The sequence below is a fragment of the Contarinia nasturtii genome, unplaced genomic scaffold (genome assembly GCF_009176525.2).
Source record: "Contarinia nasturtii isolate CC-2019 unplaced genomic scaffold, AAFC_CNas_1.1 Cnas_scaffold_810, whole genome shotgun sequence".
Classification (NCBI taxonomy): Eukaryota; Metazoa; Arthropoda; class Insecta; order Diptera; family Cecidomyiidae; genus Contarinia; species Contarinia nasturtii.
The window spans coordinates 359704-374890 of record NW_022198157.1 but is presented as its reverse complement, the minus strand read 5'-3'; the positions used below and the strand labels follow the sequence as shown (position 1 = coordinate 374890).

The following is a 15187-nucleotide window of genomic DNA, read 5'->3' as shown; positions in this document are numbered from 1 at the left end:
CAACATTACAACGCAGCACAGGCATTGAAATCGCAAGAGAAAAACAGAGACGGCTATAGGTGTTCGTTTCGTCTTGGTGACTCGTATGAGTGGTGTTGTGCGGCTGTTGTTGTTGTTGTTGTTGTTTGTGTACGACATTTGGTGCATTCGGTATTCGCGGTTGCTATGAATGTTCGCTAAAAATTTCCTCTCTGTCTCATCGATGTGTATCTTTGGTTGATTCGTTTAGTCGGCAAGTAGTGTTCATCGCTCGTTGTTCGCGTTCAGCTCAACATTGTTCGCATCGATTTAGTATTTGAAGTGAAGAAGAATAAGCAGCAGCAAAGAAGAAACAAAAAACATACATATACACACACACCGTACAAGCAGTGGTAATAATAAAATGTGCAAAGAAATAGAAAACAAAAATAAATAATTTATTATTTGTAAAAAAAAGGGCGGCGAAACTAATTTCACTTCTACAGAAGTTTTTTTCTTCTTCAACAGTGATGAGTCGTTGTGAATTTATTGAAATTGTTAATCATTAGACATTTTGCGTTCGACAAAGAGAAAAAAAAAATAAAAATAATTGAATTTTGCAGTCGGCATGGAATGTTTATTTCGGGTTTTTTCATCTGCGTTGAACAAAAAGAAGACATAAAACGCCAACGGAGTCGAAACAAAAGCCACGAGCGAATCAAGCAATTTTATCAATGTCGGAAATTTTATTACGTGCATTTGAGATGGAGCTATTGTTTTGTTGGTGAATTCTGTCTTTTTTTTCTTCACACTGCACTCTCTCCCGAAGCGGACGCTCAATGCGCAAAGAGAGCCAAATTTCGAACATAAGATTGATCAACACATATACGCACACATACAGCCTCTGGTCCCATATCAAAATCCAGCCATCCTAAAAATATCTTCGCAATTTTATGAAATTTTCCGATCTTCAAAAACATCCTTTCATTCTCAGTTGCCTATCTAAGAAAAAAAAACGAATTGCACGTCAAAAATTGAACCATTTTTTTTCGGTCGGTTCGGTATATTTCCATTCAACACACATACATACAGTCGTTGTATCGTCGTTGCTCCCCTTGGTCGTTTGCGATTCCGGCACCAAAGGCAATTTCCTTGTTTCATTCTATTCGTGTCTGTGTACGCATATCAAAAACCATAACACTGTATTAGTGAGAACATAAAATTGAATATGTAGATAGAGAGAGGGTGTGTTCGTCGAAAATCAAAATTTACGCAAATCATATTGCATTTAGTCTTGTTGAGTTCATTTTTTTATGTTTCATTACTTAAGCAAACACAAAATCATTTGAATTTCTCTTGAAAATTAACAAAACAAAAAAAGAAAACACCATTCGACAAATGTTGTCAATCACGTTTGTCCGGTGTATGTGATTCGGAAAAGGTTTTTTTTTTTGCATTTCGATTCGGTTGGATGAAGCCAAGTCGCTTATCCGTAAATAGAAAACAACAACATCAAAACAATACGGCACGATAACAACGGCTGTTTAGGGTGTTCTTTTTTTCTATATTTATGCATTGTTGCCGCCTGTAACAACACATTACACAAATTTAAAATGACGGAACAATGCAAACATCAATTCAATGATTGACATACAAAAAGAAATGATTTTGCATGACATTTTTCAACGATAAAATACGGATAATTCAGATTAACAAATGATTATTGCTTTTATATTTGAATTTAGAATTGAAGAAAGAAGACAACAGAAGTCGTGGCAAATGTCAGTGCTCGATTAAAATAGATAAGATATAAGCCGAAAATCAATTGACGTGATTCATGTGAAACCGAAAAGAACAAAACAAAAAAAAACATTTTAAGTGTCTGTTGTGTCATTTTGTTTTATAGTGAATTCTATATGTGATTTTATCGATTAAATTGAATAAATTGTGTAAATTGTCCATGCATATAATATCGACGAGTAAAGAGGGATATACATAATTACAAAAGACCAGGTAAATTATCTAATTCCGTTCTAACACATGCCAAACAACAACAGAACAAAAAAAATTAGAAACAAATCGTATTTACATTGGCATCCAACTGGTTATTGCAATTCGCATTGAGTTTGATTATTTGCGACTCGCAATGCACGTTAATTTTCATGATTATGTATTCGAATGATTGTTTTTTGCATGTTAAATGGTGAATGCATGTACTACGTGTGTGAGAATTATCAATAAAAATTAAATTGTAATTGGTGACGATCGCAGCAGCAACGGCATCAACAATAAATGTTGATTTCTACTGCCTGATGGCATCATTCTCTCCACCGATATTAGTCATTCGCATCTATCTCTAACTCTCATACGGATACATTAATTCATCATTTGAATTTCTGTACTTTTTTTCTGTGCTGCACCGTTGTTGTTTTTTTTTGTTTGTTGTTTTCACCGACCCAAGACTACGAATGTATATCGAATGTGATTGAAATTGGCCTTGAAATGAAGTTGAATTTATGCTCGACCGTGATAACCGGTCGTCATCAACAATTAGGAAATTTTGTCGCATTGATAAATCATTGAATTAGTGTCAATCTTGGCTCTTCTTCTGATGTCATTTGAATTCACCGTTGGTGATTTTAAATTGACTGGTATGAAATCACCATCTTTCGTTCCACTCCATAAAATTGAATGTTATCAGCGATAAAATCGAATTCGAATACAAATGTATCAACGTTTGAATCATTTGAAGAAAAATCAATGTGCGCAACGAACAAAAGAAACACACACGGAGAGAGAAAATCGCTGATGCTTTGTGTGGCATTATGCTGACTTGGATTTTCGATAACATCATATAAAAATTACAATGCAATCAGTTTTTTTTCTGCTGCTGCTGCTACTGTTCGCCCATATATCGTTTCCCTTTGCTTTTCGCATCAAAATCATCCTGTCCGATGATGACGATGATGTCTTTATAAACGCCGCTAAAACGAGGTATATGTTTTACGTTGTTCAGTCGTATCGGGCGAATGATGGTATAAAATGCAACAAAGTGTGTTATGCCTACGTGATAGAGCCTGATATTCGGAGCCGCATGAAAAATGCTATAATATTCCTTTTTGTCATATTTCCCCATTCGCCTGTGCACTCAACAGCAACAACAACACATCGTCGTGTGAGTTGTGTGTGTCGAATGTCGCGCTACCATACATGCCCGGTGTCAATGTGGTGGTGCGTGTGTGTGTGTCTGTGTTTGAGTGTAAATGCTAGCTAGCGAGTTTCTTACCGTACAAGTAACGAACGAAAAGCATATATTGGCTCATTGCCTTGTGAAACCGTATGGCAACTCATGCAAGACTCTGCATATCGATTGCGATATCGAAATTGAATACCAGCCAAACACAAAAGCCGCACAACTTTATACAGAGAGGGAAATACAATTTTCGTACGTTTATATGCAACTCTTCAATGCATTGTGATTTATTTTATTTTTTTCTCTTCGTTATTTTGACGAATTTACGCGCTCCAATAGTCTGCACAACACACAGTATGGACTGCAATTTAATCTTATGCAATGAGAGAGAGTTTTTCAGTTCAATTAGGAGAGATAAAGAGAGAGAGTGCCAGAATGACAAAGAGATATGGAGAGAGACAGAGAGAGAAAGAGATCAAAAAAGAATTAAAAAAAATGGTGTGCGGTTGTTTTTGTCGTCAACTGACTGTTCCATGTTTTTGTGAGTGGAAACAATAATAATCAACAATAAGCATGTTTACCGTATGATATACGAGCGACACTAAGAACGGATGGAAATGATGATAAAAATACTAAACACCATGAAGTTGCTCTGTCTCTCTTTCACTCTCTCGGCCCAACCATTTCAATCGACAAATGATTACATATTCATGCATTTTTCTGCAAGCTCAGCGGTTTTTTTTTCACTTCTCTCGGTTGACCAAAAAGATAAAACACGAACTGCACACTGATTTCACGTTGAATTCATTGTGTTTCACCGAGCCTTTGTATGTTTCTCTTTTTTTTGTTTTTATTTCGCTTTTACCAGAAATTATGATGAGAGAAAATACTTCAGAGAGTTTATTTCATGGTAATGATTCATTGAATCGATTGTTTCGATACATATTACATTTCTCCATTTCAGTTTTTGTTTTTGTTTCAAATTGTTTCAATTATTCGTATTGTATTACTTTTGATTGTTCCTTCTGTTTTCGCTTCGGTGTTCTACCTTTGCTAAAATCACTCGCCACACAATGATTTCTAATTCAATTTAGCTGGTTGTGTGTGTGTGTTCGATTTCATTGAATCCGGCTGATCATTTGTTTTGAGCATTTAATCGCATTATTACTTTTTATGATTATTACAGATGAGCGTGTGCTGATCTGATTTTAATTTCTGTTTTAGTAATCGAGTGTGTTTGTGCGAACGCATAATCAAGCACTTGAAACAGCGGCGCGCACAATTATTAAATTTATGGCCAGAATGAATGAGTGCACTCACGATGTCGATACCAGACATTTGCCAGTTGCCAGTTGTCATGTTGTTCTTTCTTTTTTTTTTCTTTTTTTCAATTATTGTTTTTCATTCTGTCTATGTGATATTGCTGCCACTGCTGCTGCTTTTGGACCACAAACATACTTTCCGTGACGAGTTTCATTTGCAGGCTCTCACTCGATCCACAAACTGAATTCCGTCCGATGAAGTCGCGCGGCGGCTCGATGATACACAAAGAACGCAATGAATTTGGCACAGTTCTCTATATATTGAAATGAAAACCATATAAACGAAACGATGCTAACTGTCTGTCAGCTTCGGCGTCATTTATGCTTTTTAAATGAACTTTTCTTCTCATCATATTGCCATTTTGCAAAACAGATACACACATGCTATTGCTTCAAGTGTTGATGTTTCTTGTTTTTTTTTTGTCGAGTCGAAAGAAAAGGCGAAAAAAATTATGTCGAAAACATACTGGTTCATAGCAGCGTATTCAGCAGTGCGAAATTTCGCGAAATACATAGAAAGAGAAAAAAATATCAACGTTGGCCATTGACCTGATGCTATATTGCCGCTGAGTCACAATAAAAAGAAGTGTTGGACATGTTTTTGAACGATGTCACAACACTAAAATAATTTTATTGAATTATCGTTTATCACTGCGTGATTTCAATCCCGAAATGAAAAATAAACAGAAAGAATTACGTGAGTTTTTGTGTGTGTTGCGAGATTAAGGCGAGACAAATCAGAGAAGATAACGAAAAAAAATAAATAAATGGTCGGCTTAAGCAAAAAATCACGTCATCGATTCCGTTTGGTGAACTTTTATAACTAGAGTTTAATCACTCTTCATCGAAATCACTTGATGGACAATGACACCGGTTACGCATTTTCAGTAAATTTGCATTGTTATGAGTTTCACTCGTTAACTCTCTCTCTCTGTGTCTCTCTCTATCAAGAGAGAGCCGGCTCTTAACTTGATTGCTATAATTTTTAGTTTGTCTAATAGTTAGTTTCGTAAACTAACTGGCCAAATGAACATTTAATGTCATTCATCCGGCGATAAATGCTTCATCGCAGTTGACAACCAACGACCATTTTTTTAAAGTATGTATCTTTACCATTTCTGGCCAACGCAAAGTGGAGTAGCAGCGAGAAATTATAGATATTTTGGTTGCTTTCTTTTTTTGTTTTTGTTTTTGGTCGTACTCTTTGGCACGTTGATTTTTAAATAGAAAATATAGTGTATAATTTGGGTTTGAGTTTCGGTCGATGGTTCATTTGCTCCAGTCAAGCGTAAAGAAGGCACAGTGTTACATTTGAAAATAGCACCAAAATAGAAAACTAGTAATTATCTCTCTCGCTCAAAATTACAAATTACAAATTCTATCTCGTAGTAGAAATAGAAATACGAGAAAAATAAGATGAAAAAAAGAAACATTCAAAATGAGCGCAAAGCATACGAAATAATAACCCGAACGCGAGTGCGCAACATCAGTTCTTCAGTTTATATCGGGGCAAATGAGCGCCTCATGCCATTTACAATTTCTGAATCTGAAATGCAACACACACTCACGACCGAAGTGAATATGAACCAAGATAGCGTGCACACATTGTGGCGACTGATAAAAATAGCGTCAAATACGAAGCGCAACTCACTAGCGCGCGCACTTCGACCAATTCCATGCCATAAATGAAAAGTGCAACCGATCAAAAATGCACCGTTGCATTCACGTAAAACGAAAGTAGAAACATCGGTCGATTCCCGGTTCTAACGACGATTTAAAATACAGTCATAAGCATTCATCGCTTTGATTATTTCGTTAGATCTATGTGGCACAAGCACACAATTCTCGCATCATTAGAATGTTGTTATATTCGCACAATCTAATGTCGATTTCTTGTTAAATGGAGCTGGTTTTTAGCTAAGAGAAAAGTGGCCCAATTCAAAGCATAAATAAGAATTTTCATACCTTTTACTCGGCGTTCAAAATCAATTTATAACTTATTATATATTCTGCATAAGCAGACAAATCTATATATATGAATATCGTATTGATTGTTGCGCGCATCGAATCGAACAAGTTGAAATTGAAAAATAAAATAACGTTCACTTCTCGTCTTTCGCTCCATTTTCGTCTTCTTCATATATTCTTCTTATTCTCCTTTTACCTTCTGCACCAAAGTATGATGTGTTTTGATTCGATCACAGAACAGTCAATCTATTTTGTTTTATTTTGTTTCGCTATTAGAACAAATACAGCATAAATTGACCGACACACTAAACAGTTTTTTTTTATTGAACACATTTTTCTATTGCCATTGCTTCGACAAACAAAAATACTGGGTCTTTGGAGTGCGATTGAGCTCATTGCGGAATTTTTCATCATGTTTTATCAGAAATTGTGCCAACAAATAAACATAGTACACTGTATATAAATTGTACATAAACACTACACTGGTCACATTTGATTGCATTTATTGAGCTCAATATAGATATTTGTTATTCCACTCATTACAGCCGATTGCAATATTATGATTATAACATTTCGTCTCGTATCGTATATGTATATGTAGGATTTTTTTTATCATTCCATTTATTCCATTTCATTTCTCTAATTTTGTTCTCTTCTTTGCTTTGCTCGTTTTATAGGTATCGATTTTCATTGTCTAGAGACACAATTCAGCACTGATTGAATTCATTGCGCCTACTACGAAACACATAACCAAATAAAAAACAACAACAACAACAAAAAAATTGGCGTTGATTCGTGAGCAACACCGAATCAAGTAAGCTGAAAAAAAATGGCGTGGCGTTTTAAAGCATCCAAATATAAAAATGCTGCACCCATCGTACCCAAGCCAGAAGTTTGCATTCGTGACATTGTGTAAGTAAAATTCATAAATTTGTGACCAAAAATATACCATCATCACATTGAATTATTGTTATTATGCTCTTGAATTTAATATTTGTTTAATTATGTGTTCGTTATAGTGTTGGGTCATATCAAACGTATGGCAACAATATCGCTGCTTCGGCCGCTTTTATGGCCTTCAATTGGGAACATGCTGGGTCAAGTTTAGCTGTGCTGCCGCTCGACGATTGCGGTCGTAAAAGTAAAAATATGCCATTATTACACGGACACACAGACACGGTTACCGACTTACATTTTTCACCATTTCACGATGGTCTGCTTGCAACTGGATCACAAGATAGTCTTGTAAGTTTGAAATTATTCGCAATAAGCCGAAAGTAAGCCGATTAGAACGGCAATTGTCAACACACACGAATTTCAGCAAATATTCACTTTCAGTGGCTTTCTTTTCCTAATTCGAGCCGTTTCGAGAAAAAAACCATCATGTTTCTAATATGAATGAAACTTTCTTTCCTCCAGGTGAAACTTTGGCATATCCCCGAGAAGGGTTTGGAGCAATCGTTGACCACTCCAGAGTGTCAGTTTACACATAAACAGCGACGAGTTGAAACCGTTGGTTTTCATCCAACGGCCGATTATTTGTTGCACTCAACAGCAGCCGGAAATATAAATCTGTGGGATTTAACAACACAAAAAGAAGTGTTCGGCAGCAATGAGCATCCCGATGTTATTCAGTCACTCAGCTGGAAACTCGATGGAACTTTGATGACCACAAGCTGTAAAGATAAAGTCGTTCGTATCGTTGATCCAAGATCAAATGTTCCAATTACAATGGCCGCCGATAGTCATCAAAGTATCAAAGATTCGCGTGTTGTTTGGCTTGGCACTCAATCACGTATTCTAACTACCGGATTCGATTCGGCCCGTTTGCGTCAAATTATCATTCGAGACTTGCGAAACTTTAACACACCGGAAAAAACATTGGAATTGGATTGTTCTACAGGTGTTTTAATGCCATTGTACGATCCAGACACAAATATGCTCTTTTTGGCCGGCAAAGGTGACACCACAATCTCATACATGGAAGTTACAGATAAAGATCCATATTTGATTGAAGGATTGAGACATAATGGTAAAGACAATCAATTTAATTACAGACATTCTACTGAGATAAGCTGAGCCAGTGGAAATATCTCACATGACTGCTGAGCTGCTAATTTTTTTTAAAGAGTTTTAAAGAGGAAATATAGAAAAGAAAGCAACTATGCTCCGCCAAATGAGATATTTCAACTGTCTGACAATATTTGACAAAAAAAAAAAATAGGTTTAAACCCACGGCTGATTTTTAAATATTTTGCTTTTGTCTTTATCAGGCGAGCAAACAAAAGGTGCGTGCTTGGTGCCAAAACGTGCGCTTCGTGTGATGGATGGTGAAGTCAATCGTATCATGCAATTAACATCAAATTCAGTCATACCGATTATGTATCAAGTGCCACGTAAAACATACCGTGATTTCCACAGCGACTTATATCCCGAAACGAATGGTTATAAAACTGATTTAACGGTGACGCAATGGTTGAAAGGTGTCAACACGCCCGTTATGAAAATGAGTTTGGATCCAGCAAAGCGTGAACTTGGCGACGCTCCAATTATTGTAAGTTAATTAAACGAGTTTATCTAACAATTCGTTTTCATCTCTTTCTCTATCCCACATAACATACTTTTTTTTTGTTTTCAACTCTCATTTTCGACACAAAACCATATCATATTCCATTTTCTCTAAAGCGTTTTTATTTCCGTTTGACATTTCAATTTTCAAAATCTAACTGTATCTATTTCATTTTTCATCCTATAAATCATTTATTTATGTGCACATGTCGTACGATGTCAAAATGTGTGCAAATTGCAATTTGCGGTGTGTGAACAAGGTTCATCGTGGTACATTGCATGAAATGATTAAGAATGATGCAAATAAATGTGCAAAACAAATTGAAAGCAAAACTTCAGTCACGACAACGCCCACATCGTTGCGTCAACAGAGTAACAGTGAAGTTGATAATCGGCATGTGCTTGCATCGGCTCAAAGAACGTCAAATAAATATAATGATGCTATTGATGATAATGAAACAAGCAAACCGCTGTCAAAGATGGATCTCATTAAGAAATTCGATAGCAAATACAATCAATCCGAAACGGTTGATAATAAACAGTCACAACGCTCAAACTATGACGATCAAAAGATAAACACCATTCCGGATGATGTTGAGAACGATGAAAATATTCAAAATTCAAACAATGAAGAAACAATCGATTCGCCGGATAATCGAAGTCGAAGCAGTGAATGTGATTCGACGGCAAACAATAATTATAAAAATGGAAATCAATACGGTGGTAATAATGCAAATGGCAATGATATTATTCCACCAAAACCGTTACCACGTACTAGTCGCAACAATTCGGTGTCATCACTTTCATCTGAACACGGAATCTCAATTGCAAATCCCATTGATGAAACTCCAGTTCGACCAGTCGCCAAACCACGCACAACCACCACTAGCTACAAGGTTCAGAAACCCCTTCAAAAAGACTCTCAATATTATTATTTGTACTCACTTACGTTTTGCACCGTTTCTGTTTTCGTTTAATTTGCATTGTGTTTTGACACGTTTATTTTTATATTTTCTTTTATATATGGTTTTATTATATATATCGGATTTGGGTTCATTTTTTATATCTCCGTTTACACATGTTTTGTTTTGTTTTGTTTTGTCTAGCGTCTTTTTTAGTTCAGCTTCTTTGATGCGTTGGTTGATCATTTTTTATTTGTTTATTCATATTGGGTCGCTAAAAATGTAAATGATTTAACGAAATTTCACATCCTGCTATTGCTAAAGTTCATAGGCAATGGTAAGAGAAGGAAGTTAGATTCTTTATTTCATTTCCATTCTCGGTATTGGCACCGTTTATCATTTTATTCATAAAATTTTCACATCTGATCACGTAATTTCAAACAAACAAAAATTCGTACTTTATCGAGTGTCGTTTATTTATTATCTATCTCTATCACATGCACGTTTTTATTTGCGACCGGATAATGGAATAGTAACTCATTTCGATTTTATTCTTTGCAGCCACGTTTGGGCCCGAAACCATTCAGTGTCGGATCGGGTGACGTGAATTTCGATAAGGTTTTTTCGGTACCTCAAGCTCCTGGTGCGAACAATCACAATGAAGTCACATCGGATAATCAAAATAAATCGACCGAATCGTCTGATAGTTCCATCGATGTTGACGAACAAAAAGATTCAGATGAAAAAGAAGGTATGGCACTGAAAGCAAATGAGAGATTTTTTTTTCTTTTAAAATGAAAATCAATTGTCGTGATATTTTACAGACGTAATCGTTTATCGGAATGGAAATAACGGTCATTCGATGCACAAGAGTGATAGTTTGGAGGAGGATTTGCAGCGTGCTATTTCAACAGCAGAAAGACGAAAGGTTTGTTGTTATTTTGAGCAATAAAATTTATTACTTCCAATGAAACCTAACATAAAACCACTAAAATTAAACGACACCAAACTAACAACATTTGTCACCATATTCTATGTATTCACAGTTGTCAGAAGCTGCTAGTTCAAAAAAGGTCATACATACATAGTAACACCCACTCATTTGATCTCAAGCTCTCACTTCTTTTACCTTTTCATTTCTTTGCTTTGCAATTTTCCTTGTTTGTACATTTTATTGTTGCGTACATTGTCATTTTTAATCTTCTTATTTTTCTTTTATTATCCATAATTTTTGTGTGAAACCTCCTTTATTTTTTTATTCATTTATTGATCAACTTGGTTTTTATTACATTCGTTTTGATTTCATTCATTTCTTCTGTGTGAACTTATGCTTACAAAATTGAAATAAAATGTGCTAATCCATTGTGTGTTTTTATTGCAAATAGATTTTCGAGAATGCTCGTTTGGAATCTGAAAATACAAGCCATGACAGTACCGACGCTGAGGAAATAAGACGATTAACACAAAATCGAAGCAGTATTGCAGAGCGTCGTCGCCTATACGAGGCTCGATCGATCAGTACTAATGCAGAGGAAAAACCTCCACAGTCTCCTTTGCCAATGTTGTAAGTACTCTGAAATGTCGTGTAAAATGTTTTGGGCCAGAGAAACAGCTGAAATTTTAATTTGTTTATCAATTGAAACAGGCGCAAAGATTCGACAAAAATTCGTAGTGCATCGCCGAGTAAGGCTCAAATTGAAATTGAGGATCGTCGAAAGACATCGCCCATTCCAAATGAAAATAATGGAAAACATGACGATAAAACCGATGCAATATTTCGTAAACCGAATCCAGTCAACAATGGCAATCATATTGCCAATAATAATAAAAATAAACCGGGCGAAGTGACAACGGCAACAAAGCGCACATCAACTGTTTTCGGAAAAGTGTCGAAATTCCGTCATTTAAAAGGAACACCAACGCACAAATCAACGCACATTGAAAATATTCGAAATATTAGCCGCCAGATACCTGGAGAATGTAATGGATTCCATGCAAATTATAAGCGTGTCGCAGTGCCATTGTCGGGCCCTGGTGGAAAAATAGCCGTTTATGAGTTGAGCAAGCCAGGTAAATAATTGAAATGCAAAAAATCACCTCAATAATTATTTGGCAACCGGGCAATGTTAAAATGAAATATTTCAATATTTAAAATAGGTCGTTTACCCGATGGTGTCATCCCTTCGCTTGTAAACGGTAGCAACATCATGGATTTCCAATGGGATCCATTCGATGCAACTAAATTGGCAGTTGCATGTGATGATGGTGTTGTTCGTCTGTGGAAAGTACCCGAAAATGGTCTTACTGAACCAACAAATCAACCGGAAGGTGAACTAGTGGCACACTCCGACAAAATCTACTTCATTCGCTTTCATCCATTGGCCAAGAATGTTTTGTTAACCGCCAGCTATGATATGACCATTAAAATTTGGAATTTGGAAACGCTTGCCGAGGAATTGTGCTTGAAAGGTCACACAGATCAAATATTCGATTGTGCCTGGAGTCCGTGCGGTGTGTATGCGGCCACGGTTTGCAAAGATGGTAAGGTTCGCATTTTCAATGCACGCAAATCAGAGAATCCAATTCATGAAGGTCCCGGACCAATTGGCACACGTGGAGCACGCATTACTTGGGCCATAGATGGACATTATATTGTGTGCACCGGTTTTGACAAGTAAGTTTCAATAGTAAAATCGACTGAAATGTGATTACGACTAAAAATCATTGACTTTTTTTTTATTCAGAGTTTCGGAGCGACAAATCAGCATTTATAAAGCAACCGATTTGGCAGCACCAATTAACACAGTTGGATTGGATGTTTCACCAGCTATCCTTATTCCATTCTACGATGAAGACAGTTCCACCTGTTTCCTAACCGGAAAGGTATTTATTCTTATTGACACAAATTCAACTCTTGTGTAATAATATCTAATGAAACCTTTTTATGTCGGCAGGGTGATTCAACGATTTACGCATTTGAAATAACTGACGAAGCCCCACATATTTGCCCATTGTCGCATCATCGTTGCGCAACATCACACCAAGGACTAAGCTTTCTGACGAAAAACCATTGTGACGTATCGTCCGTTGAGTTTGCAAAAGCATTTCGTTTGACAAATAATACAATTGAACCACTCAGTTTTACTGTGCCACGCATCAAGGTGAGTTACTATATCGATTATTACGGCTTTGGATTTTTGAAACAATATTCTATACTAATGACAATCACGTTTGACACAGAGCGAATTATTCCAAGATGATTTGTTCCCACCAACGCGGGTCACATGGATTCCAACATTGACAGCCGGTGAATGGTTTAATTGTCGTGACAAAAAGGTCAAGAAAATCAGCTTGCAACCCGAGGGAATGGAATGCTGTAAGTTTACTTCTTTTTGTTGTTTTCAATGGGGTTTCACACTCAATTAAATATGCAACAATATAACATCGATCCAACATCGATTTTGTGTAAAATCAAAATCCATGAAAGAACGATCTTTCCGAATTCGTGGTCAATAACTGACATCAGCTGTGAGAGATGCGGTGGTTAAATTAATAATTTTTTCATTTTTTCTAAATAGTATCGTCAACACTGCCAGCAACCCAACAACCGCCACTAACTCCAAACAAAAAGACTGATCAGCACTCACCACCCTCGAACATTCTGCAATCATACAATCGACAAATTAACACAGACACTGATAAATACAAACAAGAGGAGGTAAGTAGGATTTTTTTATCTATCTGTAGGCAATTTTTTATTATTTCACTGATTGAATTATATTTCTTGTTAGATTCAAAAATCAGTAAGTGCACGCATGGAATACACAACATCGTTGGAGCAAGATAATATGGAGGGCGTCGATGCAGATGAATGGAATGAATAAACACCGATAGGAACGAGTCAAAATCGAGAGATTATTTAAGTCAATAATGATAAGATAGTGAAAGCAGCTGAACAGTGTGTTTATTCATTAAAATAATGAAAAGCGTATAATTTCCTCAATGTTTGCGTTGCCATATATATATTGAAATCAAACATCAGCTTTTATTCGCATTTTAATATTAGTCATTTTTGGCAATTGTACTACAAATATTGTTCCTTTTCCGAAGAAAACAAAACCGATAAACCAACAAACAAAACTAAACGAAAGCATGTGGCAAAATGATCGCACAAAATAACAAAACGTACATTCACATACACACACTCTCTCTCACACACACATTTAATCGATAAAGATAAAACACCTAATTATTCGCTTAGTTCATAAGAAGCAAGTATTAACGTAATGTTTATTGTATAAGAATTGTAATCGCAATTTATTCAATATTTTTTACACAGATGTGTGAGTTCTCGTCGAATAAATGATTCGGTCATTTTTTTTCATACAGACGCTGAATGCACTTGAATGTCTTCTAATTTAGTATTTTCTTTGTTTACAATTTCGAGGTGCATAAAAGAGTTGCTTTTGTTATTTATTTATTTAAAAAAATCGGCATCTTATTTTTTCTTTAGTCCAAATTCAATGTGCTCGTAAAAAAAAATCGGACAGTTATTTTTGTACCGAAAATTTGATAAAACATTCAAAATCAATGCCGTCTACAAAATATGCAATATATTTGTCGATGTGTCACAGCTTCAACCACTTTTAGTTTGCATTTTACAATCCAATAGCAATTCCAGTGAAATGTTCTATTTATTGACGATTAAATAATCTATGTATTCAATATACTTGGATCTACTTAATGATGAAGAAAAAAAACAACAACAATTGTAAATTAAGTTTGTGTGATATTACTAATGCATCAACTATTGAATTAATATAATTATAATTTATTCAATTCTTTCTTAGTTTCGTGTGTTTGCATTGCTTTTTTTCCCTTTTTCTCGATTTTTAAACTCAATATTTACATATTTCATTACGAAATTTACTGCCCTATTGACATCCTTTGATACGAGACTTTTTTTTTTCAATATAAATTAAGAATGTCCACGCTGGAGTAAATTATTATAAAATGTGGCTTAAATGCCTTCTTGATACTCACGTACTTATGACATTGAAATAGAATTCAGCAAAAAATCGTATTTTTTGGTACATTTTTTCAATTGGCCGAATTTGCTTGGTCTTAAGCCAAACATATTCAACAATTTACAGCATGTAGAACTAAATGCTAGGGACTCGTAGCTTTTTTAGTTGGCTTTTCCAAATGTGGAATATGAATTCAGATAAGCAATTCTGAATATTGAAAATGCGAGAATGAAAAAAAACATGCAACGT

General features: G+C 35.6%; 1 protein-coding gene across 5 annotated transcripts; it reads left to right on the top strand.

The window, feature by feature from the left end:
* The first annotated feature begins 188 nt into the window (after window positions 1-188).
* Window positions 189-14750, top strand: LOC116341907 (coronin-7). 5 transcript variants are annotated; one of them, XM_031769255.1, is made up of 18 exons: window positions 189-371; window positions 1704-1971; window positions 7119-7353; window positions 7461-7686; window positions 7861-8473; window positions 8715-8995; window positions 9270-9905; window positions 10473-10662; window positions 10736-10839; window positions 10958-10984; window positions 11297-11475; window positions 11557-11981; window positions 12069-12585; window positions 12656-12794; window positions 12866-13072; window positions 13152-13287; window positions 13490-13629; window positions 13703-14750. In XM_031769255.1, the coding sequence occupies exons 3-18, from the start codon at window positions 7271-7273 to the stop codon at window positions 13793-13795; spliced, it is 3996 nt and encodes a 1331-aa protein (XP_031625115.1). In that variant the 5' UTR covers window positions 189-371; window positions 1704-1971; window positions 7119-7270; the 3' UTR covers window positions 13796-14750. The 5 variants fall into 5 exon arrangements, with proteins under 5 accessions (XP_031625115.1, XP_031625116.1, XP_031625117.1 ...); XM_031769256.1 differs by lacking the exon at window positions 1704-1971; XM_031769257.1 differs by lacking the exon at window positions 10958-10984.
* Window positions 14751-15187: the final 437 nt, after the last annotated feature.